We start from the raw sequence: 18,035 nt of genomic DNA, 5'->3' as shown, positions 1-18,035 counted from the left end.
GTGGTAGAATGCTGGTCTACCATACAGAAGACCTGGGTTTGATTCCCAGATACTTATACAACTACTGCCATGGAGGCACCAAGCATCTGGACTCAGTTTGGGTTTTGGATTTTGTTTCAGTGGCCTACAGGGAGGATGGAAAGTTTGGGCAGCCTCCACTCCTCCAAAAAATTCCTGCTAGGCATATGCATCAAAGGTCTGGGTGGCCGTCATGCACACACCAAGATCCAGGAGGATTGATGGTTGCCACCACTTATTAGACCTTTAAATATTTGAGTGAAGCCAAAGAATGTACATTTTTGTGTAGCTTATTCAAATGTTTAACTGAAATGTCACTTATTTTTGTTTATAGATTCAAAATATGAACAACATAATCACTTTCCCATTGGACAGTTTGCTGAAGGGAGACCTGAAAGGAGTAAAAGGGGTATGGTATTCTTATTTCTGTTTTTTAAAAAGTTTTTGTTGGTGCAATGAATTCATAAAGCTAATATGTCAATTTAATTATACTTACAGAGAAATGCAGTAACTAAGTAGTACACTACTTCAGTAACTGGAATGACTATGGCATCAGCTGCATACTAAATAATTTCATGCCTTTCCATACATCCATTTAAAAGAATCCTGGCATCTGATCCATGATCCCAGCAGTTGCACCTCCTACCATGCCCTACAGGCATGGCGGGATGCACAGTTTTGATATCAGAAGTCAGGGATCATTCCTTTTCTACTTTCTGTTGTAGGGGGAACCCTCAGGTCTGGGGCCAGGGCTGACAGTCAGCTGATTGTTGTCTCTAGCCACAAGACGGAATTGAGATCTTGACTGGCCCTAGTATGCTTTGGTACCAGGGCTGACATTGAGTTGAATTAACTTGAATCAGCTGTGTCAGCCCTAGCCCTAGACCTGCCACACATTCTGTTTAATACACCATACAAAACAGCCATAAAAATGTTCCGCATTACATGTGGAACATTTTTATAGCTGGTTTGCCATTTTATGGCATCTTAAATTGAGTGTGCACTGCACATGTAGCATCTTTGCCACTTATACTATGATTAATGTGTTAATCATGGCATAAATGTAACATGTAAAGGGAGCCTCAGATAGTGATCAGATGTTTTAACTATAAAACATAGGGGGAAAGTTCCTCCAGAAGGTGTAAAGGTTTTCAGGCCAGAAAATTACAAAGGATTATAGAGAGCTTGGATAAAACTTCTGCAGAAAGAGTTTTGACAGAGTACTTTAATTCATTTGTATTTAAAGTGGATTGCTTTAAATTATTATTAAATGTTATTATTAAATTTTATATAGCATTGTTAACTTTACAGGTATATAGTACGTATTTTCTTAGCATGAATAAATGTAGAGTTTAAAAAATGGAACCAAAATATATTCTAAAAGTGTATTGTGAATGTTTCCTGTTTTGTAGTATTAACTATAACCTGAGATTGAATAAATTTAGAACCCAAACGATAATGTGCTTAACACATTTCAAAACCAAGAGCCAAAGAGTTCATTAGCTTGGTGTCAGTTTATTACTGAACAAACAGGAAGCGACTGGAAGCTATTGTTCTAAAATTCTCAAAGAAAGAAAATACACCTACAAAAAAATTACTATAAACTGCTGAAAGATGATGATTAAAAAAATAGGCAAGTGACGCTGTTGGTCTTCTCACTAATTTCCATTTATCATGCTTCTCGTTCTTCCTTTTCTTTGCATTTTTCTATGCTGTCCCTGCAGTGCAGGACACATTCTCTGCAGTGTATTTCTGCTTCCCTTATGTTTCAAAACTAAACTGGAAAAAAGGGTCAAACTGCTAATCCTACATAAATGTTCTCTAACATTACACTCTACTTTAAGTTAATGGGGCTATCCACAGAATATAAAGCAGAGGTAGGCAATTAGTTCAGCTGGAGGGCCACGTAATGAGTTTCAGTGAGCTGTTGAGGGCTATGCATGCACAATCTTTCAGAAGATACAATTTTAACAAATTATAGATAAACAATCATATACTAAATATCAAACATCTGCTATAACCTATTTTAATTGCATTTCAAACTAATTTTTGTCCTGATTAGTACACATTTTTTGAGTAGTCTATATAAAGTGATTGCATAGCTCAAAATAAAGTTTTACTCTTGTATATTGTGGGGGGGGGGAGGGGGGGGAGCTGCTTATGTACTAGGCCTCAGGAGCTGGTCAGGGGTGGGGGCTGGGGACATATGCAGCAGAGCTCACTCAGGCGGGGCAGGTACAGTCTGCCCCCACAGCTGCCCCCATGTCGCTCTGCATGGTGCTGAGCCCCACCCTCTCTTGCCTGGGGTAGCACGTGCTGCGTTCTTGTCCAACCCAGCCCCAGGCAACGTGCACAGCTTCCCAACAGGGCTGCTACCAGTAGAGCTGCAGTGACCCAGGTACTACTCAGCTCCCCCCACCTCTAGTAGCTTCTCTTCCTGCCCCTGGTGTGCTGTTCCAGGTAGCAGGTAATGCAGGGAAGCAATGGGGACACATGCTGGGCAGCAGATCTCCAGCCTGGCTGAGGGAAGCTGCAGTCAGGTGGGTCCTGCCCTAGCACACAGGACTCCAGTCCCAGCTGCCTTTCACCCACTCTGCCTTCCTGCCATGATGAGCAGGCACCCATGAGTAGCTGAGTTGGGTGGAAGGTGGAAGAGAGCTGGGGCTGGAGCCCTAGGCACTGGGGAAGGAACCACTTGATTACAGTTTGCCTCCCTGCCTGGCTGGGAATGTGGTGCCTGGTGCACAACCCCACAGCTGCAGTCACTACCCATATTGATGCAGCAAGGGCAGGAGGTGACAGAAGAGCTACTGGAGGTGAGGAGAGCTGAGCAGTACCTGGGCAGCCATAGCTGCACTGGGAGCAGCCCCGCTGGAAAGCTGTGTGTGCTGGCTGGGGCTGGGGCAGGCCGGAGTGTGGTTTAGGCTGTCCTGGGTGGGGCTTGGCCTTGTGCAGAGCACCGCAGGCTGGATGCAATCAATTGGTGGGCACCTGCCTGCAAACTGGATCCAGTCAGTTGGCAGGGTGGACCTGGTTCACAGGCCATATGTTGCCCACACCTGATATATATAAGGTTTTGTTTCCAAATGTGAAGGAACAAGGCATTAGTCTGTACACATGAGACTTTCATGTCTTTGGAAGGGGTAAAAAGGGATGAGGAGGAGAAGAAATCAGTCAACAAGACTTAAGGTTTTTAAAAATATCTTTTTCCTTTCTTTAGTTTGATGGACCCCTTTTCGTTTGCTTTCTGTTTTTTCATGCAGATTTCACCTTTTCTGTCTCTCTCCCTGCAGCAGACAAGCAGAAGGATGTTTACTGCTCACAATTACCTTGAATATGCAAAGTATGAGAGTCAGTCATTGCAACAGGATTTACATATTCTTAGTAAAATTGTAGTATTTATACAAATTGGGATAACTGCAAAGCAAATACAGAACAGTATATAACCGATAATAACCCTTCAGCTCTGTATTTATAGCAGTACAGTATCGCTGCACACTGGATTGACTGCGCCAACTTAATTTTAATGGTTATATTTTCTTTAAAAAAACAAAAACTCAAATGTATCTCAAGTCACACAATAAGTGACTTATTTATACAAATAATTATTAGAATTCATCCAGTTCATGGATGATATTTATGGCAGCATGCTGTGCAAAGCTATACATTGCTTTGTATATGTCAAATGCCTCAGTTTTTGGCTTGCTTTGTATTCAATCCAGCAGCAATTCATTGCTGTACCCTCTGCATGCATGTCATTCCTGCTAAGATAATATGGAAGAAAAACTATACATCAAAATGCAGCAGAACAAAAAAATTAAATAATTGTCTATGTTTAGTATGGATTTGAAAGTGGTAGGTTGGTTTCTGAAGCCTAGTCCTCTGACCACTCATGCAAGTGAATAGCATGCCTCAGAGTGTTAATAATATTGGAAAACTGAGCCCTCAGACTTTAATGCTGTTGCCTTTTGCTTTTTGTCTTCAGTGAATGACTGAATATGGGTTTTTTTTAATATAATTTACTAATTGTTTAAAAAAAATACTAGTTTTTGATATAGATTTCATAGACATTAGGGCTGGAAGGGACCTCGGAAGATCATCGAGTCCAGCCCCCTTCCCAAGGGCAGGAAGTCAGCCGGGTTCATAGGATCCCAGCAAGATGAGCATCCAGTTTGCTCTTGAAGGTGTTCAATGTAGGCGCTTGAACCACCTCCGGTGGCAGGCTGTTCCAGACCTTGGGGGCTTGGACAGTAAAGAAATTCTTCCTTATGTCCAGCCTGAAACAGTCTTGTAGTAGTTTATGACCATTCGACCTAGTCGTCATCCCTTGGGGCGCTCTGGTGAACAAACGTTCCCCCAGATGCATGGTATAGGCAGATGAACAAGTTACAATGAGGTAAATGGGGTTGGGAATTGCATTGTTACTCTGTGATAACTGCTTGTGTGTAGGTCCTTACCCCATGATACCGTGGAAACTAACTTGCCTCTCTCCCATTGAGAATAACTAGGGGTGCTGACAGATGTAACCTGACTCTCCCCCCCAACCCCCCCCCCAAAACCAAACAAACCCAAAAAACCAAAACCCCAGCTCTTTACTGGAAGATGAAGCAAGTTAGTGTGACCCAGCTCCCTAGCATCTGTATTGGTTGGACACTTCAGCAGGGCTTTTTGGTGCTTTTATCTAACTAATTATCTAACTCAGTCAAACTAATGAGATGCCTCTTCCGGCTGACGAGCTGAACGTGAAGCTCTGGGGGTTTTTTAATGTCTATAAGCAGCCTTGTTTGTACCTGTGCCTATAGTGTCATTTTTTTCTGGTTTTTATTTTTTTGTGACAGTTAAGATTATTTGATCTGCAGTGAGTTGATTTCCTCAAGCTATGTAATAACATTTTAATCTCTGAGCAAAAATGGAAATAAAACTATGTAAACTCTTGTTAAAAATACTTGCTTCAAATTGTTCTTTGTTTCCTAAGAGACAAATCCTTAGTTTGCTCTTTTTGAAGTCTGTAGAAGTGTCAATGGGAAATCAACCTTTTAACTTTGGTCACTAGAGATTAGCTAGATATTTGATTGTGCTAGCTAAGCAAAGGTTTGCATTTGTGTGGTGCCACAGCTGCTTTGCCTCAATGAGTCCACTAGAAACCAAATGCATTCCTGAGCTATGTAGCATGCATGGAGAATTGTGGACATGACTACCTTCTTCTCAGAGATCAGGAGATTTCTCCCAGATTTGAACTTGAATGTAGCTGTGTACTTCTTCAGAAACAGTTAGGAAGAAATTCCTGCATGCTTCAAATGCAGGGGCTTTTCTCTTAGCCCTTATATGAGCTGCAGGAGGGGAAGCTGCTTGTTCCCTGTCACCCTAACACTTCACGTGTGTGAGTTGTCAGTAAACAGAAGTGCTACAATTACTGAGCTATGCTTAATACATGTTCTTTTTCTGTGTTGACAGGACCTAAAAAAACCTTTTGATAAGGCATGGAAGGACTATGAAACAAAAGTGTATGTATTTTCTTTTTCTTTAAAAAAAAAAAAAAAAAAAGCTAAATGGACAAAATTTGTAATATAGATGTAGTATTGGATTATATTAAGATGGAAACTAATGGTTTCAGTTGAAAAATTAGCCCTGCACAAAATCTGTATATAGAAAAATTACTTGAAATTCTGTAGTTCATGTATATTATTTTGGATAGTATATGAATTGCCATTTACTGTTTTGTAGTAATGACCGTTAAAGTTTTTTGGTAACCTTTTTTGCTAACCTTTTTTGCTTAATAGGTTTCTGGTAGAGAGTAGGTAACTAAGTATCCCACAGTAGGTCCTTCCTTTAAATTTTTACACTGATGATCCAAGCTAGTTTGACTTCATCTGTATTAGGCATCAGAGCATTCAAGGATTCATGTCTATGTACAAACTTTGGTCCACATAGGTTACATTCCCAGTGTAACTGGTGCATAGTTTTATCTAAATATATGACCTCCAAGACTTGCTACAAAAGATATGCACACTTTCTTGATGCTACTTCAGGGGTCGGCAGTTATTTGGGCCCAGGGGCAACATGGGGAGTTTTGACAAGTTGTCACGGGTTGGGTCAGCACCCCCTGCCCCCACAACAATTCACCAGAACTCCTATGTGGGAGGGCAGGGAGTGATGTTTGTGAGCCAGATGGGCAGGTGAGGCCAGGATCACAGAGCGAGGTAATGGGGCAGCCTCTGTTTTGTTGGTGGGATTGGGTGCGGGGCTGCACGCACATCTATGTGTGCGGGGACTGCTTAGGCACTAGGTCCTGAGATCCAGCCGGGGTGAGGGGAGGGAGGGGGCAGTGCAGCAGAACTTGCCTGGGCCTGACTGTTTTCCTTTGTGCATGGGGGGGAGAGGGCGGGCAATGTTTTCCTATATAAATTTCTGCCTACTACTGAAGAACCACCTCTGGTGGATGTGCTGAAACAAAAGGGTTAATAACTCTCTTAAAGCTGTGCACTTGAGTGGGCGGGAGGCACTTTCTTGCCCTTTGCAGAAAGAGTCAGCTCTTCTTTAAGCTAATGAGGCAGGGAGGGGGGAAGACTTGCTTTTGTTTGTTTGTTTGTTCTTTTGCAAGTTCTTGCAGCGCAGCTATTTTGCTAAGAATCTCTGGAACCTACCGGGGGGGGGGGGGGGGGGGCGTGTAGACCGGGGGTAGGCAACGGTTTTTGGCCGGAGTGCTGAAAAAACCACAATGTCTACCTTGAAAGGTGCCGGAGTGCCGACATGCCAGAAAAACAAAATGGAGGGGGCAGTACATGTCAGGATGAACTGCATATTAGTATATTTAATAATCATAAATGTTGCCTTTGTTGTTGTGTATTCCTTTTTTGTTCAGCATGTTGCAGTGAAAGAGGAAAAAAAGAGACAAATAAGAGAAAGAGGAGAGAGAGAGAGAAAGAGAAGGAAAAAGGAGAGCAGAGAGAGAACCATGTGCACAAACGCAAAGAACCAGAACACACCCAAAACAGGTGTATGCACACACACATCCAGAACCAGACATGTGTGGGCACACCGACACACAGAGGCAGACAAACGCACAGAATAAGATGTGCGGGCGCATGGAGCTGGGCTCCTGGGCCACCGGACAAAGACCAACCCAACAATGCCTCCCGCCAGAACCCCAGTGCTTCCCCAGGAAGCCAGTCCCCGGGCTGCAGCACAGCTGGCCAAGGCTCTGGTCTGAAGCCTGCCCGTCAGCCCAACAACCCACCCACCCTGCACAGCTAACTCCGCAAAAGGTGCAGTGCTCCTTGCAAGGGGCAGCACCAGCCTCATCCCGGTGTAGGGGCTGGGCCGGGGCTAGGCTCGGAGCAAGTGGGAGTCAGACTGGCTGAGTTGCAAGCCCTGCTGCAAGCAGCCTGGGCTCCGTGGTTGGCAGCAGCTACCAGAGCCTTGGCCAGCTGCAGTCGGGAGGCTGCACACAGCTGCTCCGGGCTCCAGCATCAGCTCCATAATGGGGGGCCAAGAGCACCTTGGAGCAGATGGTGTGGATAGGGCCTGAGGCAGCACTGACTTCCCTCTGTCTGCTCTGAGGTGCATGTGCAGTCACTGCCAGCATGGAGCTGATGCCAGGGTTGTGGAACCCGGCGCAGCTGTTTGCAGCCTGTTTGCTGCAGCTGCCCAGAGCCCAGGCTGGCTACAAACAGCTGCTCCAGGCTCCGGAGCCCCATCATCAGCTCTGTGCCAGCAGCGGGGGAGAAGCCGGGGTTACGCTGCCTCAGGCCCCTCCCCCACTGTCCACTCTGAGGCACACGTGCACCCGCCAGTATGGAACTAATACCAGAGCCTGCAGCAGATGTTTGCAGTCTCCTGGCTGCAACCTGCCCAGGCTCTGGGTAGCTGCTGCCAAGCATGGAGCCTGGTCTGCTTGCAGCAGGGCTTACAGCCACCCAACTGCCTGCTGGGAGCAGCCTGGGCTTCATGGCTGGCAGCAGCTGCCTAGAGCCCAGGCCAGCAGTGGCATGCCGAGCAAAATGGCCTTGCGTGCTGTGTTCGGCACACGTGCCAGGGGTTGCTGACCCCTGGTGTAGACCTTTTTCACTCCTTCCTTCCTGCCCCCATCACTGAGTCCAGACTTTCTTTCTGCCTGGTTCCTTTCCAGGTCAGGCTCGATTTGCGTCCAATGCCATAGCAACAAAGTTTGGTGCCTCAGGTAAAGCCCACAGTGGCAGCCTGTTCTTGCCCTGCACACAGATCCAGGGGGCACCCCCCACCCCCCCATGCTTCCCCCGGAGCGCACTCAGCAGCGGGAACTGCCTTCCCCCATCTCCGTGCCCCTCCCAAAGGAGCTGCTCGTGGTTCCGTCCCACATTCCACTCTGGCTGGGCGTGCCTGTTGGTGCCCCTTCGCTTCAGCACCCAGGGCGGTCAGCCCGCTTGCCTGCCCCCCACTTCCTATGGCACTGATCAGGTCCATTTCAACACTGTGTGTGTTGCGGAGGGGGCAGTGTGGAGCGGACAATACACCCCTCCAACCCCAGCCTCTGGATGAGTGACTTGCTCTGATTAGCATCTTTGCTCTCCCAGGGGTCACTGGCAGCACTAGGTTATCTGCAAAGGGAAACTTTGAATTCCCCAAAGGCTTTGCAAGCTAGACAGGAGCTTCCTTTGGCTCCGTGTAGGGAGTGTGGTTGTGTTCCAGCACAGTGCGGGTGGGGTGGGTGGAAGGCAGCCAGGAGCTGGAGCCAGAGCCCCACATGCCAGGGCAGGAGCTGCCTGGCTGAAGCTTCCTCCCAGCCCAGAGTGGTACAGCAGGAGGAGGAGGTGCTAGAGTCAAGGGGAGTGGAGCAGCACCCAGGTGATGGCAGCCACACCAAGAGCAACCTTACCAGAATCTGTGCGTGCTGGCTGGGGCCAAGTCGGTAGACGCAGGCTAGAGTGTGGCATGGACTGCTCTGGACTGGGCTCAGCCCTATGCAGAGCATGGCGGGGGCAGCCATGGGCCAGATCTAATCAGTTGGCAGGCTGGATCTTGCCCAAGGTCTGCATTTTCCCTATCCCTGTGCTTCTTGTATGCAAGTCACTTTGTCTTGCAGAAGATGAAGGCAATACATACTTACCAGAAGATTTTTTGTTTGTTTGTTTCTTTTACCATCTCCAGTAACATTTCCAGATGGTAGTCTGGGATGTTCATTTCTTCTCTGTTTTTTTCAGGGAGTTTAAAGCTCCATATCAGCATTCTAGCATCCAGAGTTATTTTTTAGGCCTGTAAAACTTTCTCTTTTTGATGAAGACCAAGGACTCATTTGGGGCGGGGAGAAATGCTATATACAAATGTTTGAATAGAGTTTTGTATAACAGCGCAAATATCTTATGGTGTTACATGTTAAGGAAGGGGAATAACAAATCCTGATTATGTGTGCCTGTTACCAGAGAGAGTACCTGCTTTGTCTATGTCTGCCTCAAGATAAAAAAATGAATAAGAAATGAAAGCCTACTGGATCCTTGGTAGATTTCCCCTTCTTGGACTGGAACCTTTGTGTCCTCTCCAATTCTGTTGGTACAAACAATCTGCTGGGAGATCAGCTTTGATAGTCAAAGATGCTACTTGTTAGCCCTTAATTGCATTTTGGATCCTACCTCTGAATCACTAATTATTAGGCATTTGTTTTTAGGTTGAGGTAAAAGTATCTGAACTTAAATCAGTCTTAGCTGACATCCTGACTTCTGGATTTTTTACAAGTTTGGTGAGTGTGCATCAGAAGTCTAATAAATGCTACCAAAAAGCAGGTGGTGTGACCAAACAAAGCTGTCCTGATATATAGATATATATCTATATTGATGATATATAGACATATAATGATATATATAATCTATATTGATGATTTTGAAAACAGTACAGGTTGTTCTCAGTTACAGATATCAATAATAACAGTTAGATGAGAGGTTGAGACCAGGTTTTAAATACCACAGTATTTAACAGGTGCAAGGGCTGGAGACATTTCTATTTCCATATTGGTTTTAGAAGAAAAGTAAAAGACTTAGCCCAACATTTACACAAGGAAGAGTTTATTCCAACAGAAGTATGATTGTCTCGATGGAAGGAATGTAACAGCATTACCTGTAAAAGGGCACACAGAGAAAAGAAAGATGTCGGCTTATTCACTGCCAAACACTGGATTGCTTTTGTTCTGCCTGACATCTTCATATTATATGAACTCAAAGACACTTACAGTGCAGATGAGACATGCATTTAGTATAGAACTACTGGATGGCATTTAGCATGGAACTCTGGTCTTGAAATCAAACAACACCAGTAGCTGTAAAAAGACAAAGGAGGGATGGACTGTTCTTTGTGGCCAGTAACTTGGCAGGAACAAGCAAACTGGAATGATGGCTATTGGTGAAAAGAAAGGACCCAGATGTTTTAAAGGGAACAGCTAACACCAGTCAGTTGCATGGAAAACATGGAGGACTGGGGGAATTTCCCTAGAGAGTAAGAGTTTTCAACTGAGGTATGAAATAACAATGACACAATATCCTTCTGTTTGATAATTGCAGTGTTCATCCATCCAGGGAGTCATTTGAAACCTTAAGGGACATTACCAGCATCATGTTATACAGAGGATTATCTCAGCCGTAGACACCAAGTTAGACATGAGTGCCAACAAAATCATGAAAAAGTAACCCTCCCGGATGCATTACATATGCTCAACAAACCCTGAAAAACAATAAGAGAATACCATCACTTACTGTTTTCACAGGGCAGGTTTTGTGCAACAGACAGATACAAGTGAGTGACCAGATGGTATTAACAGTGAGGATCATGTCTCCAGACTGAGCGAAATGATGGAAGAAGAATTTGCCCAATATATTTTTCATGACCATGACTTAGTCTGCCATGGGATACCAACTGATGAAGATGTGTTTGAAGCTGTACCTCACGTCCCTAACAGGGCCCCCAGATGATAACTGAACACCCATCTGAATGTGCTTAGTTAAATTACAACAGACAACCTGAAGATTCAGGCTCTTTTTGTCAAATAGAAGATTGTGGTGGGGGGGGGAATAGGAGCTCATCACAGACAAATTAAGATATTTTTTTTCTCCATGAGACCATATGTTTTTCTGCATAAACTTGCATGTGGTGCTGTATTTACTGTATTGGTGGTTCTTTGCATTGTTTCAAATAAAACATTTAAAAATTCCTTTGAATTTTATAGGATTTGTAATTATCATGTTTTCTCTGTTTAAAAATCACAAATTCTCTAATAAAATCCCCAAATTCTCTGATTTAAACCCCCAAAATATGTGTTTTTCCCCGATGTAAATGAAACACCACTATATAGCTTTTAACTGGTAAATAGATGTAAACACGTGTGTGTGTATCAGTTGAACACTACAGTGGTGTTTCCAGCTTTTGGGGTTTTTAATCAGAGAATTTGCAATTTTTAAACAGACAAAACCTGATGATTACCAATCATGATGTGGCCCAATGCCACACAAATCCAATACAATTCAAAGTAATTTTTAAATGTTTTATTTGAAACAATGCATTCATATATATAGGTATACATACGATATAGGTATCAGTTGAACACAATGTTTTCTTGATATATTTACAATTTGAAAGCAAATTGGAGGCCTACCAGTGCCTCAATCATTATAATAAAATAAATTCTAAATACCTATATATTTTGGCATTTGATTTCAGTTTTATATCATAGAAAATCAGAGCTTCTTCCTGCCCCTTTCATTCACCAGGATGCAGATCTAGCTGTGGCTGCTCTCCTCCCCCGCCCTCCTGGCTTTGTGGCACTGAGCAGCCCTGATATGCCGGTGCCTTGCTTCTCATGCTGTTGCCCCTCAGTCCCAAGCCCCAGCCCTCTCAGCTCTGGTGGTGCCCCTCACTCACAACTTTCAGTCCCATGGCTGTGATGGTGCCCTTCACTCCTGACCCACAGTCTCCTGTCCCCACCAGTATCCCTCATTCCCAACCTATAGCCCCCTAACCTCCAGCCCTGCTGGAGGCAGCTGCCAGGGCTACACGGCCAGGACCCGCAGCCCCCTGCCTGCCCCCAGCAGCTCCTGAGCCCTGGCTGCCATGGCTGGAGTAGAGCGTGGACCCCCTTCCCATGCCCTGTCCCCACCCCCCCACCCCCCCGGCAGCATAGCTGAAGCAGATGCAAGTTGAGCTTATGTGGGGTGGGTGAGGATGCAGGCTGCTGCTTCAGGCCTGGGGCGCTCTGCCCTGCTGTCCTTTCCCTGGGAGCCTGGGGCGGGGGTGTGGGGATGCTCACTGCTGCCACCAAGAGCCCCAAACCAGCTGCACCGCCATGGCAAGTTGTGCCCCCTGCTGCCACCCTCTTGCCATAGTGGTGTGGCTGGCATGAGGCTCCCAGTAGCCATGGCAGCACTCAGCCTTCCCACCCTCCTGCACCGGGTCCTGTCTGCTGGGCTGCATAGGGCAGCAGGGTGGAGAACCCACAGTGGGTAGCCTGCATCATCCCTCGCCCCGCACACAAACTCCCACACTTGCCCCCCCTTACCCCAGGAGTGTTCACAGTGGTGGGGAGCCACTTATCCCCACTGGCCCCCAGACAAGCTGCCTGTGGCTCTGTCTCACTCCCCAGCCAGGCCCCACACCTGCACATTCCCACCTGAGCCCCATGCACTGCCCTGGCACCTCAGTCTGCCCCTCCCATCTCTGCCTCCCTTCCCCCCCCACATTGCTTATGCCCCCTCCCCCCCTTACTTACCTGCAGGCAACTGGGGAACTGCTCTCCAGCACTGCCCAACTATACTGCTGGCTGTGTGTGTGTGCGTGCCTGCACATGCACATGGTGCTCTCTGTGTCCCACTCCCCCAGCCCCAAGCAGCTCCTTGCAGGCTAGAACTCTGCCAGCCTGCAAGGGAAAACACACGTGTAAGAGGGTTTCCTGCATTTTTCTCCTTTAAAGGGTAAAATCCACATTTTTCCCTAGCAAAAGGAAAACCTGGATCCCTGGTAATTATATTACTGGTTTCTGGTGTTTTGTGTATGGGTGTAGTTTGGCTTTTTTGTGGGGAGCATCTCTTTCTGTTTGGTGGTATATTCCAATTATTTCCAAGTTTGTTGAGGGGTGAAACAGTGTAAACCACCAGAATCTTCTGTATAAGTACTACAAGATGGATTTATTCACTTAGCGCCAAAAATATATATTATTTCTGGTAGGAGTAACTCTTTTGATTTTGTGTTTGGAGTCTTGCTTTGCAACTTGTTGGGGTATCTGGTCTGTTAGCATTAATTTTCCAGCAATACATGTTGGAAGCAGATATTCCTCCTAGGCATAATTACCAGTTTGCTGAGATGCACCTCAAGTGACCAAAATTGTGTTGTTTATAGTCCAAATGGAAAATACAATTTTGCTGGTATTCTCAAAATCACAGTTTGTTTCCTGGTGAGTTCATTCATTACTAAGTTTTTTGCACTTTACTTAAGTGTTTCACTTACCTACTTGTTCTATACAAGGGTTCTTTATAGCTGGTTGTCAAAAGATGCCCAGCTAACCTAAAGGCTACAGTTGGTCTTGTGTGTGCATGCAGTAATATGATTACCAACTATGCCCTTTTAAATATGTATCTACACCAGCTCTGGCCTATGCATCTATTATACTTACTGTGTTCTTTGAATATATTATGCTAACTGTGAACTATATGTTGGTGTTGATATATAGCTAATGGCCACAGTTGGTCGTTACATTATAATATAAAACATTGTATATTGTATTGTATACATATACTAATTGTGGCTTTTAAAGATATGGCTATAGAACATATGTACATAGAATTTACAGAGCTCTTTGTAAAGTTTTTTGGACCTCCTATGTACCTTAATCAAAGATCCTGTCTTGCTGAAATCAAATCTGGGAGAGTAAAAATGTTGGTCCCTTTTAATACTCTTGACTTGCAGTCCAAAGAGGTTGCTTGTTCTGGCAGGTTTGCAGTCTTTGCTCACATGTAGTTCCTCATGCTGTCTTTCTCAGGAAGGTAGTGCTACTAACTAGTCTTCTACAAGTGGGAAGTATGCAGAAGCTTCTTGAACAGGAAAGAAGCTGTAATTCACATATGTTGACTTCATAGGTTCATGTTCCTGCCAATCTCCCCCACTTCTTTAGAATCTCAGGTAAAAAATTCCAAACTAAGGAAAGACCTGAGGGAAGGGTGAGACCATTACTCTTCTATACCATTGAAATATTCTGTGGGAAGAGGGTAGGAGTGCCATGTGGTCCTGTTGCATGTTAGCTTTTAGAAGATTCCATAACCATATGCTACCATGTGTCAGTCTCGCAAATGAGAACATACAGGTACAATATTCTGGATAAACAGTGTTTACTGGTAACTAATCTCTGTTTTCAGACTCGAGTATTATTGAAGCCCTTGTATCGCATTAGGAATTGAAATATTAAGAAAACCTAGTTACATTTTTTTAACCTTCTAGGACCTGGATTCAAGGTTTTGCTTGTCCTTTAATAACTGATAATACAACTGACCAAGAATGCATGAGAGTGCTAGTCAGATGAACTGTGGCCTTTTGGGTAGACATGGTCAGCATGGGGTCGTCTTGTTCTGACACTCCTACTCCTCCCATGTGCTTAAATCCTAACGGCAGATGTGCTGGGAGAGCATATGGGGAAGGAATGCAAGCGTCAGAAAACTGTTCATACTTCCAGCAGGCAGACCATATTTAACAAGGTAGTGAGCCAAATTTCACCCACACACTTCAGTTTAATCAGCCCTGTTGTGGTGCATTAGATTTTAATGATGGGATACCAACTTTGCACAGGAAATAGAACCAGACTGACTTGCTGTGATATATTGTTTTTTACTCATTTATTAGTATTCTATAGCAAAGCCTACAATATCACAGGCATATATTAGACAAGAGGAAGCTTGCCTGTCTAAGGAAAAGGAACTGATTTAAAGTAATAGTTTGTTTTTAAGAAACATTTTTCTATTGCTTTTTAAAGCCACAGATATGGCTAGTCAGTTTGGAGCTAGCAGTTCTTTTGCTAACACAATAAAAGTAAATATATAATAAAAGTTGAAGTACTCTTGCTATAGGGCTATATAACAGCTGCTCTGGCTCTCGACCTCTTACCCTTTCATTTGGTTTTGAAAATGAAGCAGGTACTCTGTTAAACACATGGGGATAAAGAGCTGTTGTGTGAATGTGTCTGTAGGACTACACTGAGGTAAGCTGATGTGCCTAACTTGAGAGTGCAGCAATATAGGCACTCACGGGTGCATAAACTATTTATGGCTTGTTGCTTTAGTGTTTGAGTCAGTGGGAGCAGGAGTATATCCTTACTAGACACTAACACCTATAAAGTAACAAACATGTTATATATGTACATCCTGCTATTTCTGTTTGGGTGAGTTCATTTGCTAGTTTTCAAAATGATAGAATTCAAACTGCTAATAGATTTACATTTTAGGTGCAGAAATTGGATCTGAAGATACCTTTATAATTTTTTCTCAGAGGTCCTTTCCTGACCCTGATACCTTAATTTCATGGATCATTAGATTGCTTCCCCCCAACCATAATTCCAGTCTGCTTTTTCTTTTGGACAAGCTAGAGAAAGGTTAAATTACAGGTCAATAAATAGGTCCAGAAAAGAATGGCTTAGAAAGAAAGTGCCAACAATAATTTTAGCTTTGATGTCATTGTTTCCCAGTAAATAAGGTAGTTCAGTGAGTCTATAGATAACTGTGGAGGCCAATGAAGATATGCATGTTCAGTTGCAGACATGGCAAATAGTTCCGGGAGGAAGAAGTAGATTCTAGTGATGTAGATGAAGGAGATAATCCTGAAGGAGTAGTAGTGGTCTGGTCACAACTCTTTTCCTTTGTCTCTCTGTTCTATCAGCCTCCCTACTGAGATGAGTTTGCTCAGTGATAGATGCCTTGTACATCATGGTGCCCCTGGGGATGATTCAGTGTTTGAGTCACTTCACAGAATCATAGAAGTAGGGTCGGAAGGGACCTTGTAGATCTTCAGGTCCGACCCCCTGCCTGGTCAGGAGGAAAACTGGGCTCAAATGACCCCAGCCAGGTAGGCATCAAGCCGCTTCTTAAAGACCCCCAGGGTAGAAGTCAACACCGCTTCCCTTGGAAGTTGGTTCCAGATCCTAGCCGCCCTGACTGTGAAGTAGTTCTTATGGATGTCTAATCTAAACCTACTCTCCAACAACTTGTGGCCGTTATTCCTCGTTATCCTGGGGGGTGCTAGGGGAAACAAGGTCTCCCCCAAACCCTTCTGGTCCCCCCTAGTGAGTTTATAGATGGTTACAAGGTCCCCCCTCAGCCTTCTCTTGTGAAGGCTGAACAGGTTCAGCTCCCGTAGCCTCTCATTGTAGGGTCTGCCCTGCTATTCCCGGATCATGTGGGTGGCCCTCCTCTGGACCCTCTCAATATTGTCCACATCCCTCTTGAAGTGGGGTGCCCAGAACTGGACACAGTACTCCAGCTGTGGCCTGGCCAGTGTCATGTAGAGGGGGAGGATCACCTCCTTGGGTACTGAAATGAACATTGAATTTCTTGAGAGAGGATTTCAAGGTGTCCTTGAATCTCTTCTTTTGCCCACCTTTAGGGTGGTGACATTTGGTGAGTTGGGGAGTATAGGGCCTGTTTTGGGAGACAGTTTTTAGACACCCTTAGAACACTGGTAGCACACAAGCCTCTCCACCATGTCAAGGTCGGATTGCTGTATGTAGTGATCACATTTTAAACATTTTCTTCGAGAGATTTCAAATGGCAGATGTCATTGGATAGATCCTTGAATGTTGTGTAGAAAAAAAATGGAAAGATTTCAGCACTAAATATGGAGGATTAAAGGTGGGACAGGAACTGATGATCATTACAGGGGTGGGCTAACAAAAATAGGATGGATTTCAGTACTGACAAGTGCAGGGTGCTGCACTTGGGCAGTAGGAACCAGCAGCATACTGATAAGCTAGGAAACTCCCTTCTTGAGACCACAGTGGCAGAAAGAGATCTTGGAGTCATTCTTGACTCCAAGATGAACATGGGCCGACAATGCAAGGTCATGCTCAGTAAGGCTAACCGTACATTGTTGTGCATCCACAGATGCATCTCAGGCAGGGCCAAGGAGGTGATCCTCCTCTGTGTGACACTGGTCAGGCCGCAGCTGGAATACTGTGTTCAGTTTTGGGCACCACACTTCAGGAGGGATGTGGACAGCATTGAGAGGGTCCAGAGGAGGGCCACCCGCATGATCCGGGGACAGCAGGGCATACCCTATGAAGAGAGGCTATGGGACCTTAACCTGTTCAGGCTTCGGAAGAGAAGGCTGAGGGAGGGACCTGGTGGCCATCTATAAACTCACTAGGGAGGACCAGCAGGGTTTGGGAGAGACCCTGTTCTCCCTAGCGCCCCCCGGGGTAACAAGGAATAACGGCCACAAATAGTTAGAGAGTAGGTTTAGACTAGACATCCAAAGGCACTACTTCACAGTCAGGGCGGCTAGGACCTGGAACCAACTTCCAAGGGAAGTGGTGATGGCTCCTACCCTGGGGGTCTTTAAGAGGAGACTTGATGTCTACCTGGCTGGGGTCATTTGAACCCGGTTTTCTCTCCTGCCAAGGGCAGGGGGTCAGACTTGATGATCTACAAGGTCCCTTCCGACCCTACTTCTATGAATCACTAGATTGTGGTCTTGGGTGGTAGACGAGATGGAAGTGCAATGCTAAATAACAGGTAATGAATGGGGGGAGAGCTGCTGAGTGAAAGAGCAACTCATTTTAAGTACTTCCCCCTCTCCCCACCCTTTACTTACAGACTTTTATAATGACCTGCTGTTTCTCAGATCAGAATTCTAAAAACTTAAACAAACCTTTTGTGTTTGTTATACTTGATAGCATTGATTGTCAGCCATGGGATTCCTTTTAAAGATATCGCAGGGTGCCAAACAATATTAGCCAAGCAATAGTAGCAAACAACCATATATGATTCACTAGATAAATCCAGAAATTTCAAAGAAAAGTCCATAGT

The 18,035-nt window shown here is 44.9% G+C and overlaps 1 protein-coding gene across 2 annotated transcripts in view; it reads left to right on the top strand.

The window, feature by feature from the left end:
• The window catches only part of ASAP2 (ArfGAP with SH3 domain, ankyrin repeat and PH domain 2), a 159,814-nt gene that overhangs the window by 66,228 nt on the left and 75,551 nt on the right, over positions 1-18,035 (top strand). For both annotated transcript variants that reach the window (XM_014597309.3, XM_014597308.3), the window contains exons 4-5: positions 353-427; positions 5,473-5,522. In XM_014597309.3, coding sequence (XP_014452795.1) covers positions 353-427; positions 5,473-5,522 — 125 coding nt within the window. The remainder of the gene's footprint in view (positions 1-352; positions 428-5,472; positions 5,523-18,035) is intronic.

The sequence above is a fragment of the Alligator mississippiensis genome, chromosome 1, assembly GCF_030867095.1.
Source record: "Alligator mississippiensis isolate rAllMis1 chromosome 1, rAllMis1, whole genome shotgun sequence".
NCBI lineage: Eukaryota > Metazoa > Chordata > Crocodylia > Alligatoridae > Alligator > Alligator mississippiensis.
Note: the sequence above shows the minus strand (reverse complement) of the source record. Positions and strands in the feature narration are given on the sequence as shown.